General features: G+C 35.2%; 2 protein-coding genes across 4 annotated transcripts in view; one reads left to right on the forward strand and one right to left on the reverse strand.

The window, feature by feature from the left end:
- Positions 1-13,277, reverse strand: part of LOC105215938 (uncharacterized) — a 276,247-nt gene that overhangs the window by 187,626 nt on the left and 75,344 nt on the right. The window lies entirely within an intron of this gene.
- Positions 1-13,277, forward strand: part of LOC105217698 (uncharacterized) — a 97,691-nt gene that overhangs the window by 45,539 nt on the left and 38,875 nt on the right. For all 3 annotated transcript variants that reach the window (XM_054227991.1, XM_054227990.1, XM_054227989.1), the window contains exon 8: positions 664-797. In XM_054227991.1, coding sequence (XP_054083966.1) covers positions 664-797 — 134 coding nt within the window. The remainder of the gene's footprint in view (positions 1-663; positions 798-13,277) is intronic.

Here is a 13,277-nt window from a genome sequence, read left to right on the forward strand (position 1 = left end):
AAAATATAGATGTATACCCAGTTTAATTTATTTACTTGGCAAACAGTAATTGTTGGTTGCAGTTTGATATTGTTTGGCTCTTAACGTTGTATCCCATGCCTTTGTTACATGATTTATGCAATCCATAAGTGTAATATTATATTTTTTGTTTACTCTTTTAAAATTCTGCATCGATAGTACAATTTTATATTTTGTAAATAGTTCGATTTATGGAAGGAAATTTGTATTGAATTTGCCTTTCAATGCCAATTCAAAAGTTCGAATTATGGGAGTTCCGCTGTATGCTCTTTTATGTGTAGAAAAGTATTTGCTTTGGAGTTTCCACATTTCATTTTATATTGTCTGTCACCCCGTGACGGCAGATAATCGGGTACTGAGAGATTGTCGACTACATTTTCTACTAAGTTTCGAACTGTAACGTCATCATCGATCAATCGTTATAAATTCTAGAATTTTATCGATCAAGTTATACAATAACAAAATAATATATAATCGGCTAAATCAACTGGAGTCTATTCTACTGCCGGCCGATACTCGCAATAGGGGTGACAGACAATATAAAATGAAATGTAGAAACTTCTTAGCAAAAGCTTTTTTAATCAGACTGTAATGATTTTTTTATGACTAGAAATACCGTTATTCGAAACTTCTTTCCTTTTCCAGCGCACTGGTTTCATAACGGTCGTTACTGGCATGTTTATATCGATACTATTCGGTTTTATTTTTGGCTTACTTTTGGGTACAACCGAAATGCCTTGGGGTTCGGGTGATTGGCCAACAGAGGAAATGAGTAGCAGGTGAGTAAAATCAAGTATACAATTTAAAAAAAAAAAAATTAGATGATGTTTATTATTGTTATTGTTTGTGTAAAATAATTAAAAATAATAGAAATTATTTATTAATTAACAAATAAAAAATTAATAATTAAAAAACTCAAAAATTAAATATTAATAAAAAAAAATTAAATTAAAAAAAAATATTAATTGAAAAAAAATGAAGAAAAAATAAAACAAATTAAAATAATAAAAAATTTTAAATTAAATAAAAATATTGATTTAAAACCATAAAGATGAAATAATGAAGAATTTTTTTACAATAACAATATACACATATATTATTTCAGTTAATTAAAACTTAATAAAAAACAAGTAAGGAAAGGCTAAGTTGGGGTGCAACCGAACATTTTATACTCTCGCAATTTATTTATTTAATTTTATTAAGATAACATACAAATTAACCCATAACTTCGGCATAAAGTTTAATAGAATAACGAAAATCGTCTTATATAATTCATTTTCACCAGCAAGGTACACTATATCCAAGACGATACGCTCACTTAATTTTGCTAAGACAGCTCACATATTAACCAATACATATATGCGGAATAAAGCCCACCGTATTTTTGAAAACCTTTAATTAGGTATATGGCAGCTAGGAGAAAATACTTTTGAAAAACCTACAATGAGGTATATGGAGATGTTATGACCCGATTTTAATAATTTTTGGAAAAGAGACACACTATTAGAAGAAAACAATTTCCTCTGAATTACATTAAATAATCTGAGAGATTTACCCATATTTTCGGCTAAAATTTATCCTTAGGCGCTGAGTTCAACATGTTCGATATCTGGGGCATTGAAAAGTTATGATCCGTTTTCGACAAATTTTTCGCAAGTGAAGCCAGGATGATATGCACTATTTGTGTAAAGTTTTATTCCGCTATCTTCATTTGTTCCGTGTGTATATATGTATTATAAAGTGAACGAATCAGAATAATTAAAAATTGAGTTATAAGGAAAGTAGTCGTGGTTGTGAACCGATTTCGCCCATTTTTTTCCGTGTTATCAGAGTGTCAAGAAAATATTATATACCGAATTTCATTCGAATCGGTCGAGTAGTTCCTGAGATATGGTTTTGGACCCATAAGTGGACGATGCCACGCCCATTTTCCATTTTGTAAAAAAACTGAGAAAATCTGAGTACAGCTTCCTTCTGCTATTTCTTCTGCAAAATTTAGTGTTTCTGATTTTTTTCGTTAGTTAGTTAACCCAATTTTAGTAATTTTCTACCTAACCTTTGTATGGGAGGTGGGCGTGGTTATTACCGATCCGATCCGATTTCAACTATTTTCATGGTGTGTGGTGGGGTACGTAAGAGACCGACTGCAGAAAGTTTGGTTTATATAGCTTTATTGGTTTGCGAGTTAAATACAAATAACCGATTTGTGGGCGGAACCATGCCCACTTCCCCAAAAAAATTACATCCAAATATGCCCCTTCCTAGTGGAATCCTTTATTCTAAATTTTACTGTTATAACTTCATTCATGGCTTAGTTATGGCACTTTATGTGTTTTCGGTTTTCGCCATTTTGTGGGCGTGGCAGTGGTCCGATTCCGCCCATTTTCGAACTTAATCTTCTTATGGTGCCAAGGAATATTTGTGCCAAGTTTCGTCAAGATATCTTAATTTTTACTCAAGTTACAGCTTGCACAGACGGACAGACGGACAGACAGACATCGGATTTGAACTCCACTCTTCACCCTGATCACTTTGGTATATATCTATATATATCTATATCTATATCTAACTCGTTTAGTTTTGGGTGTTACAAACAACCGTTATGTGAACAAAACTATAATACTCTCTTTAGCAACTTTGTTGCAAGAGTATAAAAATTATTAATATACAAAACTTTATGAGTTCTCTTCATAATTTAATAACCTTTTGTTTACCCAACTTTTATCTATAACATTTCCATTACATCTCACGAAAAAAATTAAAAAATTAAACTCGCTGAAAATCAAAGCTTTACACTAGAATTTGTATGAGATTTACTAAATGGCGCGCTAAGCCGTTTGCTTACTATTAGTGTATGCACACAGAATATTTCTATGCGCTTGGAACTTTTACAAAATTTACACGATACCATAAACATTTATCCACAACAACAACAAGGACAAAAGATATTGCCAACAAATTCACTAAATATCGCCAAACAACAAACTTCACTCAACCACAACAGCTACAATCACTGTGGCGGCCGCATAAAAGGCCATATGGGCGCGCCAAACACAAACACACAATCAAAGATAAATTTATACATACATAGGTACATACACAGCTGCAAATAATTTGACCAGAAATTTAGCTCAAATTTGCGTAAATTCGCTGAAAATGTTTTTCGTCCATACAACGGTTACATAAACATTGTTGTTTGTGTAATTACTTTTACTGACATGAATGTAGGAGTGTGTGCGTGTATATGTGCGTCTGCACAACAGATTTTGTTGCTTTGTAGCTGCGGTTATGATCATGTTTTCAGCTATTGTTGTGTCATTGCCTCGAGCTGTTATTGTGTTGGTCATTCTCAACAACCACAACAACAACTACAAGTGGTCTACTGCCGCCCACCGCCCTCTACTTTGTTTATGTTATGTATGCTATGTGTTTGTATGTATGCTGTGTGCATAAGTGTGGTTGTGCGCAAATATGTTCGGATGTGCCGAAAATTTATATTCAAGCGCGCCAGTTAACCACATATTCAAATATTCAAAAGTTTTCATTGTTTTTAGCCAAATACATACATAAATGTGCGTTGTTGTTGCTGTTGTTTTTGTACGTTGCTAATGGTGTCAGTTTTGGTTAGTTTGCAAATGTGAAAGGGCCTGTTGGGAAAACGACGCAAAATTGTTATTTGATTTGACTTTTGAACCGCTCCATGATGGGCTTCAACTAAAAGCTAATTCTTTCCGTATCGTTCGAAAGATTTCCATTTCTTCGAATTAGCGGTGAATATTTTTATACCCTGAACGGGGTATATTAAGTTTGTCACGAAGTTTGTAACACCCAGAAGGAAGCGTCGGAGGCCCTATAAAATGTATACATAAATGATCAGTATGTTGAACAGAGTCGATTTAGCCATGTCCGTCCGTCTGTCTGTCTGTATATATATGAACTAGTCCTTCAGTTTTTTAAATATCGTTTTGAAATTTTTCAGATGCTATTTTTTCTTCAAGAATCTGCTCATTTGTCGGAACTGCCGATATCGGACCACTATATCATATAGCTGCCATACAAACTGAACGATCGGAATCAAGCGCTTGTATGGAAAACTTCCGCATTTTACTACACATCTTCACGAAATTTGGTGTGAGTTGGTGCTATTAGAAATAATTTAATCTCCGAAAAAATTGTTCAGATCGGTTCACTATAGCATATAGTTGCCATACAAACCGAACGATCGTAATCAATGGCTTGTATGGAAAATTTCGCATTTGACGTGGTATCTTAACGAAATTTGACATGGATTACTGCTTAAGGTAATAATAAGGTAATAATATAATAATTGTTCAGATCGGTTAACTAGATAACCTTAATGTTTCTAGTAAACAACCCGGCTAAAAAGAATTAGTAAAATGTTTCCTTTTTTTACTTACTTTTTCTCACGTCTTTAGATTTGCTTAAACACATAGTTGCTAAAAAAAATGCACCCGTGAAGGGTATATTAGCTTCGGTACAGCCGAAGTTAACGTTTTTTTTTCTTATTTTGTATTCAAAATAAGTACTTAAACGAAATTACTAGTAGTAAAATCGAATCTAGTACTAAAATATAGTATGTTCTAAATTTAGTAGAAATCAAATCTTTATTAAATCCACAAGTGCTAAAATCTATTACTAGTACTAAAAGTCAATATGTAAACCCATTAGTATTAAATTCTGATATAGTACTAAATACCAATATTTACTAATATACTACTACTAAAATTCAATCTGTACTAAATATACTAGAAATCCTATCTTTATTAAATCTACTACTACTAAAATCTAATCTTTGCTGCATTTACTAATACATATTCTAAAATGTACTTAATCTACTAGTACTAAAATTCAATATGTACTAAATCTAATAGTGCTAAAATTCATTCTGCGCCAAATCCTCCAGAAATCCTATGTTTCTTCCATTCACTAGTACTAAAATCTAATATGTACTAAATTTACTAATACTAAAATAATGCTTACTAACTCCCAATCTGTACTAAATAAGAGACAATTCCATGTTAGTGTTTTTCTTTTCGTCGAATCATTTAGCACTGGGCTTTATAAATACAATTGATGCCATCTAAATAATTCACAATGTGCTCTCAATCTCAATCAACTTTTAAGACCGGAAATAGTACTAAAATTTTTTTATACTCTCGCAACAAAGTTCCTACGAGAGTATTATAGTTTTGTCCACATAACGGTTGGTTGTAAGTCCTAAAACTAAACGAGTTAGATATAGGGTTATATATATCAAAATGATCAGGATGACGAGAAAAGTTCAAATCCGGATGTCTGTCTGTCCGTCCGTCCGTGCAAGCTGTAACTTGAGTAAAAATTGAGATATCTTAATGAAACTTGGAACACGTGTTCCTTGGCACCATAATCATAATCGGACCACTGCCACGCCCACAAAATGGCGAAAACCGAAAACACTTAAAGTGCCATAACTAAGCCATAAATAAAGCTATGGAAATAAAAATTAGTACGAAGGATTGTACTATGAAGAGGCATATTTGGATGTAATTTTTTTGGGGAAGTGGGCGTGGCCCCGCCCCCAAATAGTCTTTTTGTATATATCTCGCAAACTAATAGAGCTATATAAACCAAACTTTCTGCATTCGTTTTTTTTAGCCATTTCCTTATACAGTCCAAAAATTACAGAAATCGGATAATAACCACGCCCCCCTCCCATACAAAGGTTAGGTTGAAAATTACTAAAAGTGGGTTAGCTCACTAACAAAAAACGTCAGAAACACTAAATTTCACATAGAAAATGGCAGACAGAAGCTACACTCAGTTTTTTTTACAAAATGGAAAATGGGCTTGGCGTCGCCCACTTATGGGTCAAAAACCATATCTCAGGAACTACTCGACCGATTTGAATGAAACTTGGTTTGTAATAGTTTCCTTACATCCCAATGATATGTCGTGAAAATAGGCCAAATCGCTTCACAACCACGCCTACTTCCTATATACCAGAACTTTGAAGACGATCTGAATCGTTAACTTTACAATATATAAAGTAAGCACTAGTGAAGATATCGATGCAGAACTTTGCACAAATACTACGTTTATAGTGTGGCAGCCCCATTCTAAAAATCACCGAAATCGGACCATAGGTTGTCAAGGCCCCATATATCGAACATGAGGACCTCGGTACTTGTAACCTAATATTAGGGTTTCCAACTTTCAATGGACTTTATACAATATATATGACGAATATGTGGGTCAAATTGTGTATTTTATAATACTAATAAAGTTAAATAAATAAATTGCGAGAGTATAAAATGTTCGGTTACACCCGAACTTAGCCCTTCCTTACTTGTTAAAACTTACCCCGAATGCCGAATAGAAAATATAAAACCCGAACAAAGTTTAACGACCTATGGACTCAATTGACCCACATATAAGAATAGACTCTAAGGTTAAGCAAACAAATTTGTAAAAATAATACCGTACTAAATTGTTCGGCCAGATTTTATTTCTAACATGGCTACCTAGGAAGAACAAACACAACTCAACAAGCACATGTTTACTTTTCAAGCGCTAAATGACTAAGTAACTAGTTCCCAATCGACCCCTAATCTTCAATGTGTAACAAGCAAATGACTTTCAATCGAAATGTCACATTTTGCCTACAAGCTTACTATTATCATTAAAAGACTATATGCTATAAGTATATATGTAAAAATTGTAACGTATTTATGCCCTTGAATGTGTTTTGTATGTTTAACGTGGGTGTTGATGTTGCCAAAGTTGTGCGACATGACACAATTACAACTATGCCAGCATATTTATCACTAACGAATATCGGGCGGTTGGGATGTTGGTTTTGGCGTAAAAATGCACTATAAAATTCAAGGGATGTTTTCATAGAGCTGAGTCTAAATTAGTCTAATAGAGACTAGATTTTATTTTGTTTATTTTATAAGTAAGCTGATATCCGCCAGAGTTCCAAAAGGTTAAATGAGAAAATTAGCAAGTTAACCAATTCAGAATGGAAAGATAAGTGTGTTTACTTTCATGATTCACCTTTTAGATATTGGTTTAATCAATGTAATATTTTAGCTTATTCGAAATTGTAGCATACCCTTCTTCTTCTTCTTAACTGGCGTAGAAACCGCTTACGCGGTTATAGCCGAGTCCACAACAGTGCGCCACGCATCTCTCCTTTTGGCGGTTTGGCGCCAATTGGTAATACCAAGTGAAGACAGGTCCTTCTCCACCTGGTCCTTCCAACGGAGCGGAGGTCTCCCTCTTCCTCGGCTTCCACCAGCGGGTACTGCATCGAAAACTTTCAGAGCTGGGGCACTTTCATCCATTCGAACAACATGACCCAGCCAGCGTAGCCGCTGTCTTTTTATTCGCTGGACTATGTCTATGTCGTCGAACAACACATACAGCTCATCATTCCATCTTCTGCGGTATTCGCCGTTGCCAATGTTTAAGGGACCGTAAATCTTCCGCAAAACCTTTCTCTCGAAAACTCCTAGTGCCGTCTCATCGGATGTTGACACCGTCCACGCTTCTGCACCATAAAGTAGGACGGGAATAATGAGGGACTTGTAGAGTTTAGTTTTTGTTCGTCGAGAGAGGACTTTACTTTTCAATTGCCTACTCAGTCCATAGTAGCACCTGTTGGCAAGAGTGATTCTGCGTTGGATTTCAAGGCTGACATTATTATCGGTGTTAATGTTGGTTCCTAGGTATACGAAATTATCTACAACTTCAAAGTTATGACTGTCAACAGTGACGTGGGAGCCAAGACGCGAATGCGCTGACTGTTTGTTTGATGACAGGAGATATTTCGTCTTGTCCTCGTTCACCACCAGACCCATTCGCTTCGCTTCCTTATCCAGGCGGGAAAAAGCAGAACTAACGGCGCGGGTGTTGTTTCCGATGATATCAATATCGTCGGCGTACGCCAGGAGCTGTACACTCTTGTAGAAGATTGTACCTTCTCTATTTAGCTCTGCAGCTCTTATAATTTTCTCCAGCATCAAGTTAAAGAAGTCGCACGATAGCGAGTCACCTTGTCTGAAACCTCTTTTGGTATCGAACGGCTCGGAGAGGTCCTTCCCGATCCTGACGGAGCTTTTGGTGTTGCTCAACGTCAACTTACACAGCCGTATTAGTTTTGCGGGGATACCAAATTCAGACATCGCGGCATAAAGGCAGCTCCTTTTCGTGCTGTCGAAAGCAGCTTTAAAGTCGACAAATAGATGGTGTGTGTCGATCCTTTTTTCACGGGTCTTCTCCAAGATTTGGCGCATGGTGAATATCTGGTCAGTTGTTGATTTTCCAGGTCTAAAGCCACATTGATAAGGTGGATATTAATAGGCGGATATTAATATATTCTTTTATGTTTATTTTATTACATTTCTCGAATCTTATATGAATTTCTGAAACCGGTAATGGTTAAATATATTACAATACATTATATATTTACATATATGTAATTTTGCCATAAATAAAGCGATATATTCTTGAATATATGTATAATAGTTTCCTAAAATAGCTGCACTCAAAAAAAAAAAAAAAATTGAGTACCTCGGAACTCTCATATTCTTTGAAGAGTTTATTTGCTATTATTAGAAAGGCTCAATTCTTTATTTTATTTTTCTCCCATTACGCAACATAAGATCCCTCTCACATCTAAAACACCACTACTACTATACTAATCCGCAGTAAGCCTCTTACAGTGCCACGCACCAAACTGCCTTTGTAACTACAGGCGACTGAGGGCACAGCGTACGCACTCATTAACTGTTATCACATTACATTATTATTATTTAAAACAATAAATTACGAAATTAAAATCTGCAAACTAGGCTGGCGGCTTTTGTGGCACAACGCCTAAAATCACACACCATAAAATTAAATTTACAACCACAAGTGATATAAACGAATGGATGGGCACATATACGAGCTTACAAACACAAATAAACGAGTGTTAATTTGTATATATGCTGGCACAATCTTTCAATTATCAAATTAGTACTAATTAAATTACACCAACAAGCAACAACAGTCACTAATAAATATACACTTTTCGAGTTGAGTAATGAAGCAACCGCCGACTCAACCAAGCATACGAGTAAATGAGTGGAAAGTATGCACACATACCCACACTTAGAAGATTTATTAACTGTATAGTAATGTGGAAATTGTTTGGAAGCAAGCTGCAACAGCGAAGTAACTAAAGTTTCGCGCATTTTCCCAACCATAGGCAATTATTTAGAGCAATGCCACAATTAATTTACGCAAGCAGTAATTCACTCGCACAAACACACACAGACAAACACATGGATGCTGAAACCTTGAACTTAATTTATTTCTAGGCCACAAAACTACACACATCTAAAAATACATAGGAAGCATAGGCGTCGTAGCTTGAATCGATTTTGTGCCAAGATTTACGCACTCAACACTAATGAAGTGCTAGGCGTCTTCTTCCACCTACACACACATGCTTGAATAAGCATGAATTCTAGGAAATCGTCTATTTTGGCAGCGGCAGTCATTAGCGTCACAATCTAATAATAAAAAGAACAAGCTTTATGTAAATGCAACAAAAGCTTAAGAAATTAAGCCAGAGAGCAACAGCGACAGTGACCACCTTTTCTCTTTTCTTTATGCTTAACTATTTACAAGCAACTTAATCGTTGTTCCGCTGCTTATTTTGTGTATTGCAAATTGCTTTATTATTGGCAGATTTGGTGGAACTTATTTGTTGTTTGTATGTATATATGTAATACAGTGCTTCCGAGAATCATCAGCCTAAGTTGGCACTGAACCTGACGGCAACAACAACGCTATCTATTGTACAGAATACATACGAAGAAGTCAAAAAAAAAAAAAATAGAAACAAAATCTAATCCTCTGAGCTTTACAAAAAATACTACAATGGCGCCACCTAAGCTGTCTAAGCTGTTACACAACACTTAGCTTGGAGACGTTGCTACTATTTGGTAATTTTTTTGTGTAGTAATATGAGTAACAAAATAAAATACCTTCAACTTGAAACATTTGAAGTGAATAAGGTAATACTTTAAAACACTAGAAAAAGTAAATCGAATAGAATCATCGTAATTTAAACTCCTTTTGAAAAGGTTCTTCGGTTTTAAATTTTAAGTAAAAATTCCTAAAGGTCATATGACCAATAAATGATCAATTTATGCTGCTAAAAAATCAGACTCCCCAGAATTATTTAAGGATAGCGATATACGGAACCTCTCTATTCAGCAGTAGACAATACATTCCACAAGGTAAAGTGCAATTATTACCATGAGCTCGCTGAATTTGGGATTAAAACTAGTTAAGGAGTGTCTAAGATCATTATCGTCAAGCTATTTCACTAGACTTGTTTGGGTGTGTCCGGGTCACATCGCTTGGAATTGCAGAGCTGATGAGCTCGCACAAAAGGATACTCGTGTTCCTAATACAGCAGGCTAGGAACGAGCCGGGGCTCCGTTATCCTCTTGTGATTTAGCGCTGGATCAATGGAACTCCCGTGAGTATTCCAAAACGTGCTTGGTTGCTAGATCCTTTTGGCCCATATTTAAACGCAAGAGGTCGGGCAGCACCGCAATAGTGGCAGTACTCAATGCACTGAGGAATAGGCATGGTCTGAAGGAAACAGGTCCTAGTTATATGAAGGAAGGTTAGGTGAAAACATTAAGCCATTTAGCGTTCGAAGGACTAAGATTAAAACTTCTCGGTAGCTACAACTTTGGCGGTACCAAGCGAACTAGCTGGAATTTATGATAGACTCAAAACGCGTCTGCGATATAAAACTATAAACTTTGGGTCATCACAATGCCCCGTCGCCTTTTGTTGTTCAAGTGGGACCCTTCATGGCACTTGCCGTGAGTGTCAGGTCATAATAGTCAGCGTGAAATCTGAACTCTTGATTTCAAATTAGAGATCAGCTGCTACAGCTCCATACAGGCCGAACGAGAAATGGGATTTGTCAGAAATTTTTGACCTCTTTCTCACCAATTACAAGACAATCGAAAAAAAATATTGAAATGTTACTTTAATTCAACTTAAAGCATTTCTTTTAGATATAACAACTGTATCTTCTTCTGCTACTCTTTCCCAACATTTAAGTGTCTACAATCGTTTATGTTTATCGTCAATTGTCCATTATCAATGGTTTAAAGTAGTACATATATATATACTGCTATATAACTGGTGTATACATATATATAACTGGTGTCTAACCAGTAACAGTAATGCATTTATTTCCAAGCACATTTTCCTTGTATCGCTTATCTCTCAATAAAATGTCGAATAGCTGATTGCGAAAGCGTCTTAAAGAATTAGTTGAGTGATTTACCAGTAATTTGTTACTTCCCACGTCTGAACTGTTTTCGCGAGACAAGTGACACCGAGGAACAAACAAATGAATCGCCGCCTTCAAGCATAGCGAACAAGCAATAAAAAGTTCAAAGCGAATTCGCATAACTGTAAGCGACTGTGGCCACTCCACCGCGCCGTTTATTACAAATTTATTGAGAAATCTCTTAACCCAAATTGGCCTGCAGCAAATTCTAACGCCTTTTTAAGTCATAGCTTATGGCTGTCTCGCTACAAAAACAAAATTTACGCACAATACATATTTATTCTTAAAATATTTGGCCGCTTTAAGGTTGCGTGGGCAGATTTGCTGCTTTTTATGGTGCTTCCTAAGCGTTTTTGCCTTTCAAGTGAGCTTTGCATAACAATTAACTGTGCGTGGTGCTTTTGTATTGAATATTATGCCTTGTGAAAGGCATGTGTCGGTGTGCTTGTGCCTTTGTGTGGGATGAAATATATGTCTATAAGTTTTAAGGGTAATTAGCGAAAATTAATGGCAAACAACATTTGTCCAGCATTTTAATCATTTTGCATTATACAAAGTAAATTGTGACAGTCGACCATCCCGGCGTATACGTCTTATTTATAGTTTTAAGTTGACATTATTTTATTGCCTTCGTTGTTAAAGTTTGGCGATTAAAAGAAGGAAGTTGTTTAAATCAAAGAATATTAATTGGGCTGTCAATTTGAAGGACGATTTCAATACAGCTGCTTAATCAAGAATTTGAATCGAAAAAAGTGGTGTAATAATGGATTTAAATTTAGTATACCTTTTATATATATATGTATATTAGGGTGGGTATGAAATATAGTAGTAATAATATACTGAATATAATTTTAAACCCGATTTTCTAAACATTAATTACATGGCTATCAAGTAAGGTAAATAAAAAAACAGGGTTGCCACCTAATTAAGAATGTTGTTAATATAATTTATAATAGATAGTTTCGCTAAAAAGTCATATTAGAATTAAAAAAATGTATTTTTGAAATAGGGTTGCCAATTAAAAATAAAAAAAATTTAAAAACAAATGCACCGTATTTGAAACACAATATAAACCAAAAATAATGTTTATATTAACCATAATATGCCTCTAAGGCTTATTCGAACAAAGGTAGATAATAAGGTTTACCAGATAAGAATTAGGTTTGCCATATTAATTAGCGGGAAATTTATTAAAGACAATTTCTTCCTCCAACGATGGTAGTTTCATCTAGAATTAAGTTAATGATATATCGGACATTTTTTCATTCGCTTAAAAACCAATTTATTGACACATTTTAGAAACAAAGCTACTATTTAAATAATTTGAAAAAAGAATATTTACTTAACTAACGCCTAGTAGGTACCCTCACTTCCCTTAACACTCCCAACTGCGTCTTTAATGATTGTATCCTGTCAATATTCCTGCCACAATTCGCACTTAATATAATGAGTGAGATGAAAAAGCAGAAGGCAAACACAAACCACTTCACGACACATTTCATTAACTTCCCCACAACTCCGCCCACTATATGAACAGGATGGATGGTATGTATGAGTATGACGTCAACAGTATCGTTCTTATGCAATTTCCTCATTTCCGTTTCTTTTTTTGCCTGCCTTTTCCGCTCATTTCCGCTAACGTTATGCTAATTAAGTGCTGACGTGGTGAATGTTAACACTTATTATTGTCAATTTTTGACAGCCAACTGTCCAAAAGACCAAAATTACTTAATTAACGAAAACCAACAACAAAAATAAAAGCGTTTAAAACTACTCCCTCACTCACTTGCCCCAAAATCACAAAGTAACTAATACAAAAGGACACGTGGGTGGGTGCTTAGACACGCTTTGATAATTTGGCTTCGCATTTTGTGCTGAACTGTTGATT

This window comes from Zeugodacus cucurbitae, chromosome 3, assembly GCF_028554725.1.
Source record: "Zeugodacus cucurbitae isolate PBARC_wt_2022May chromosome 3, idZeuCucr1.2, whole genome shotgun sequence".
Taxonomy (NCBI): Eukaryota; Metazoa; Arthropoda; class Insecta; order Diptera; family Tephritidae; genus Zeugodacus; species Zeugodacus cucurbitae.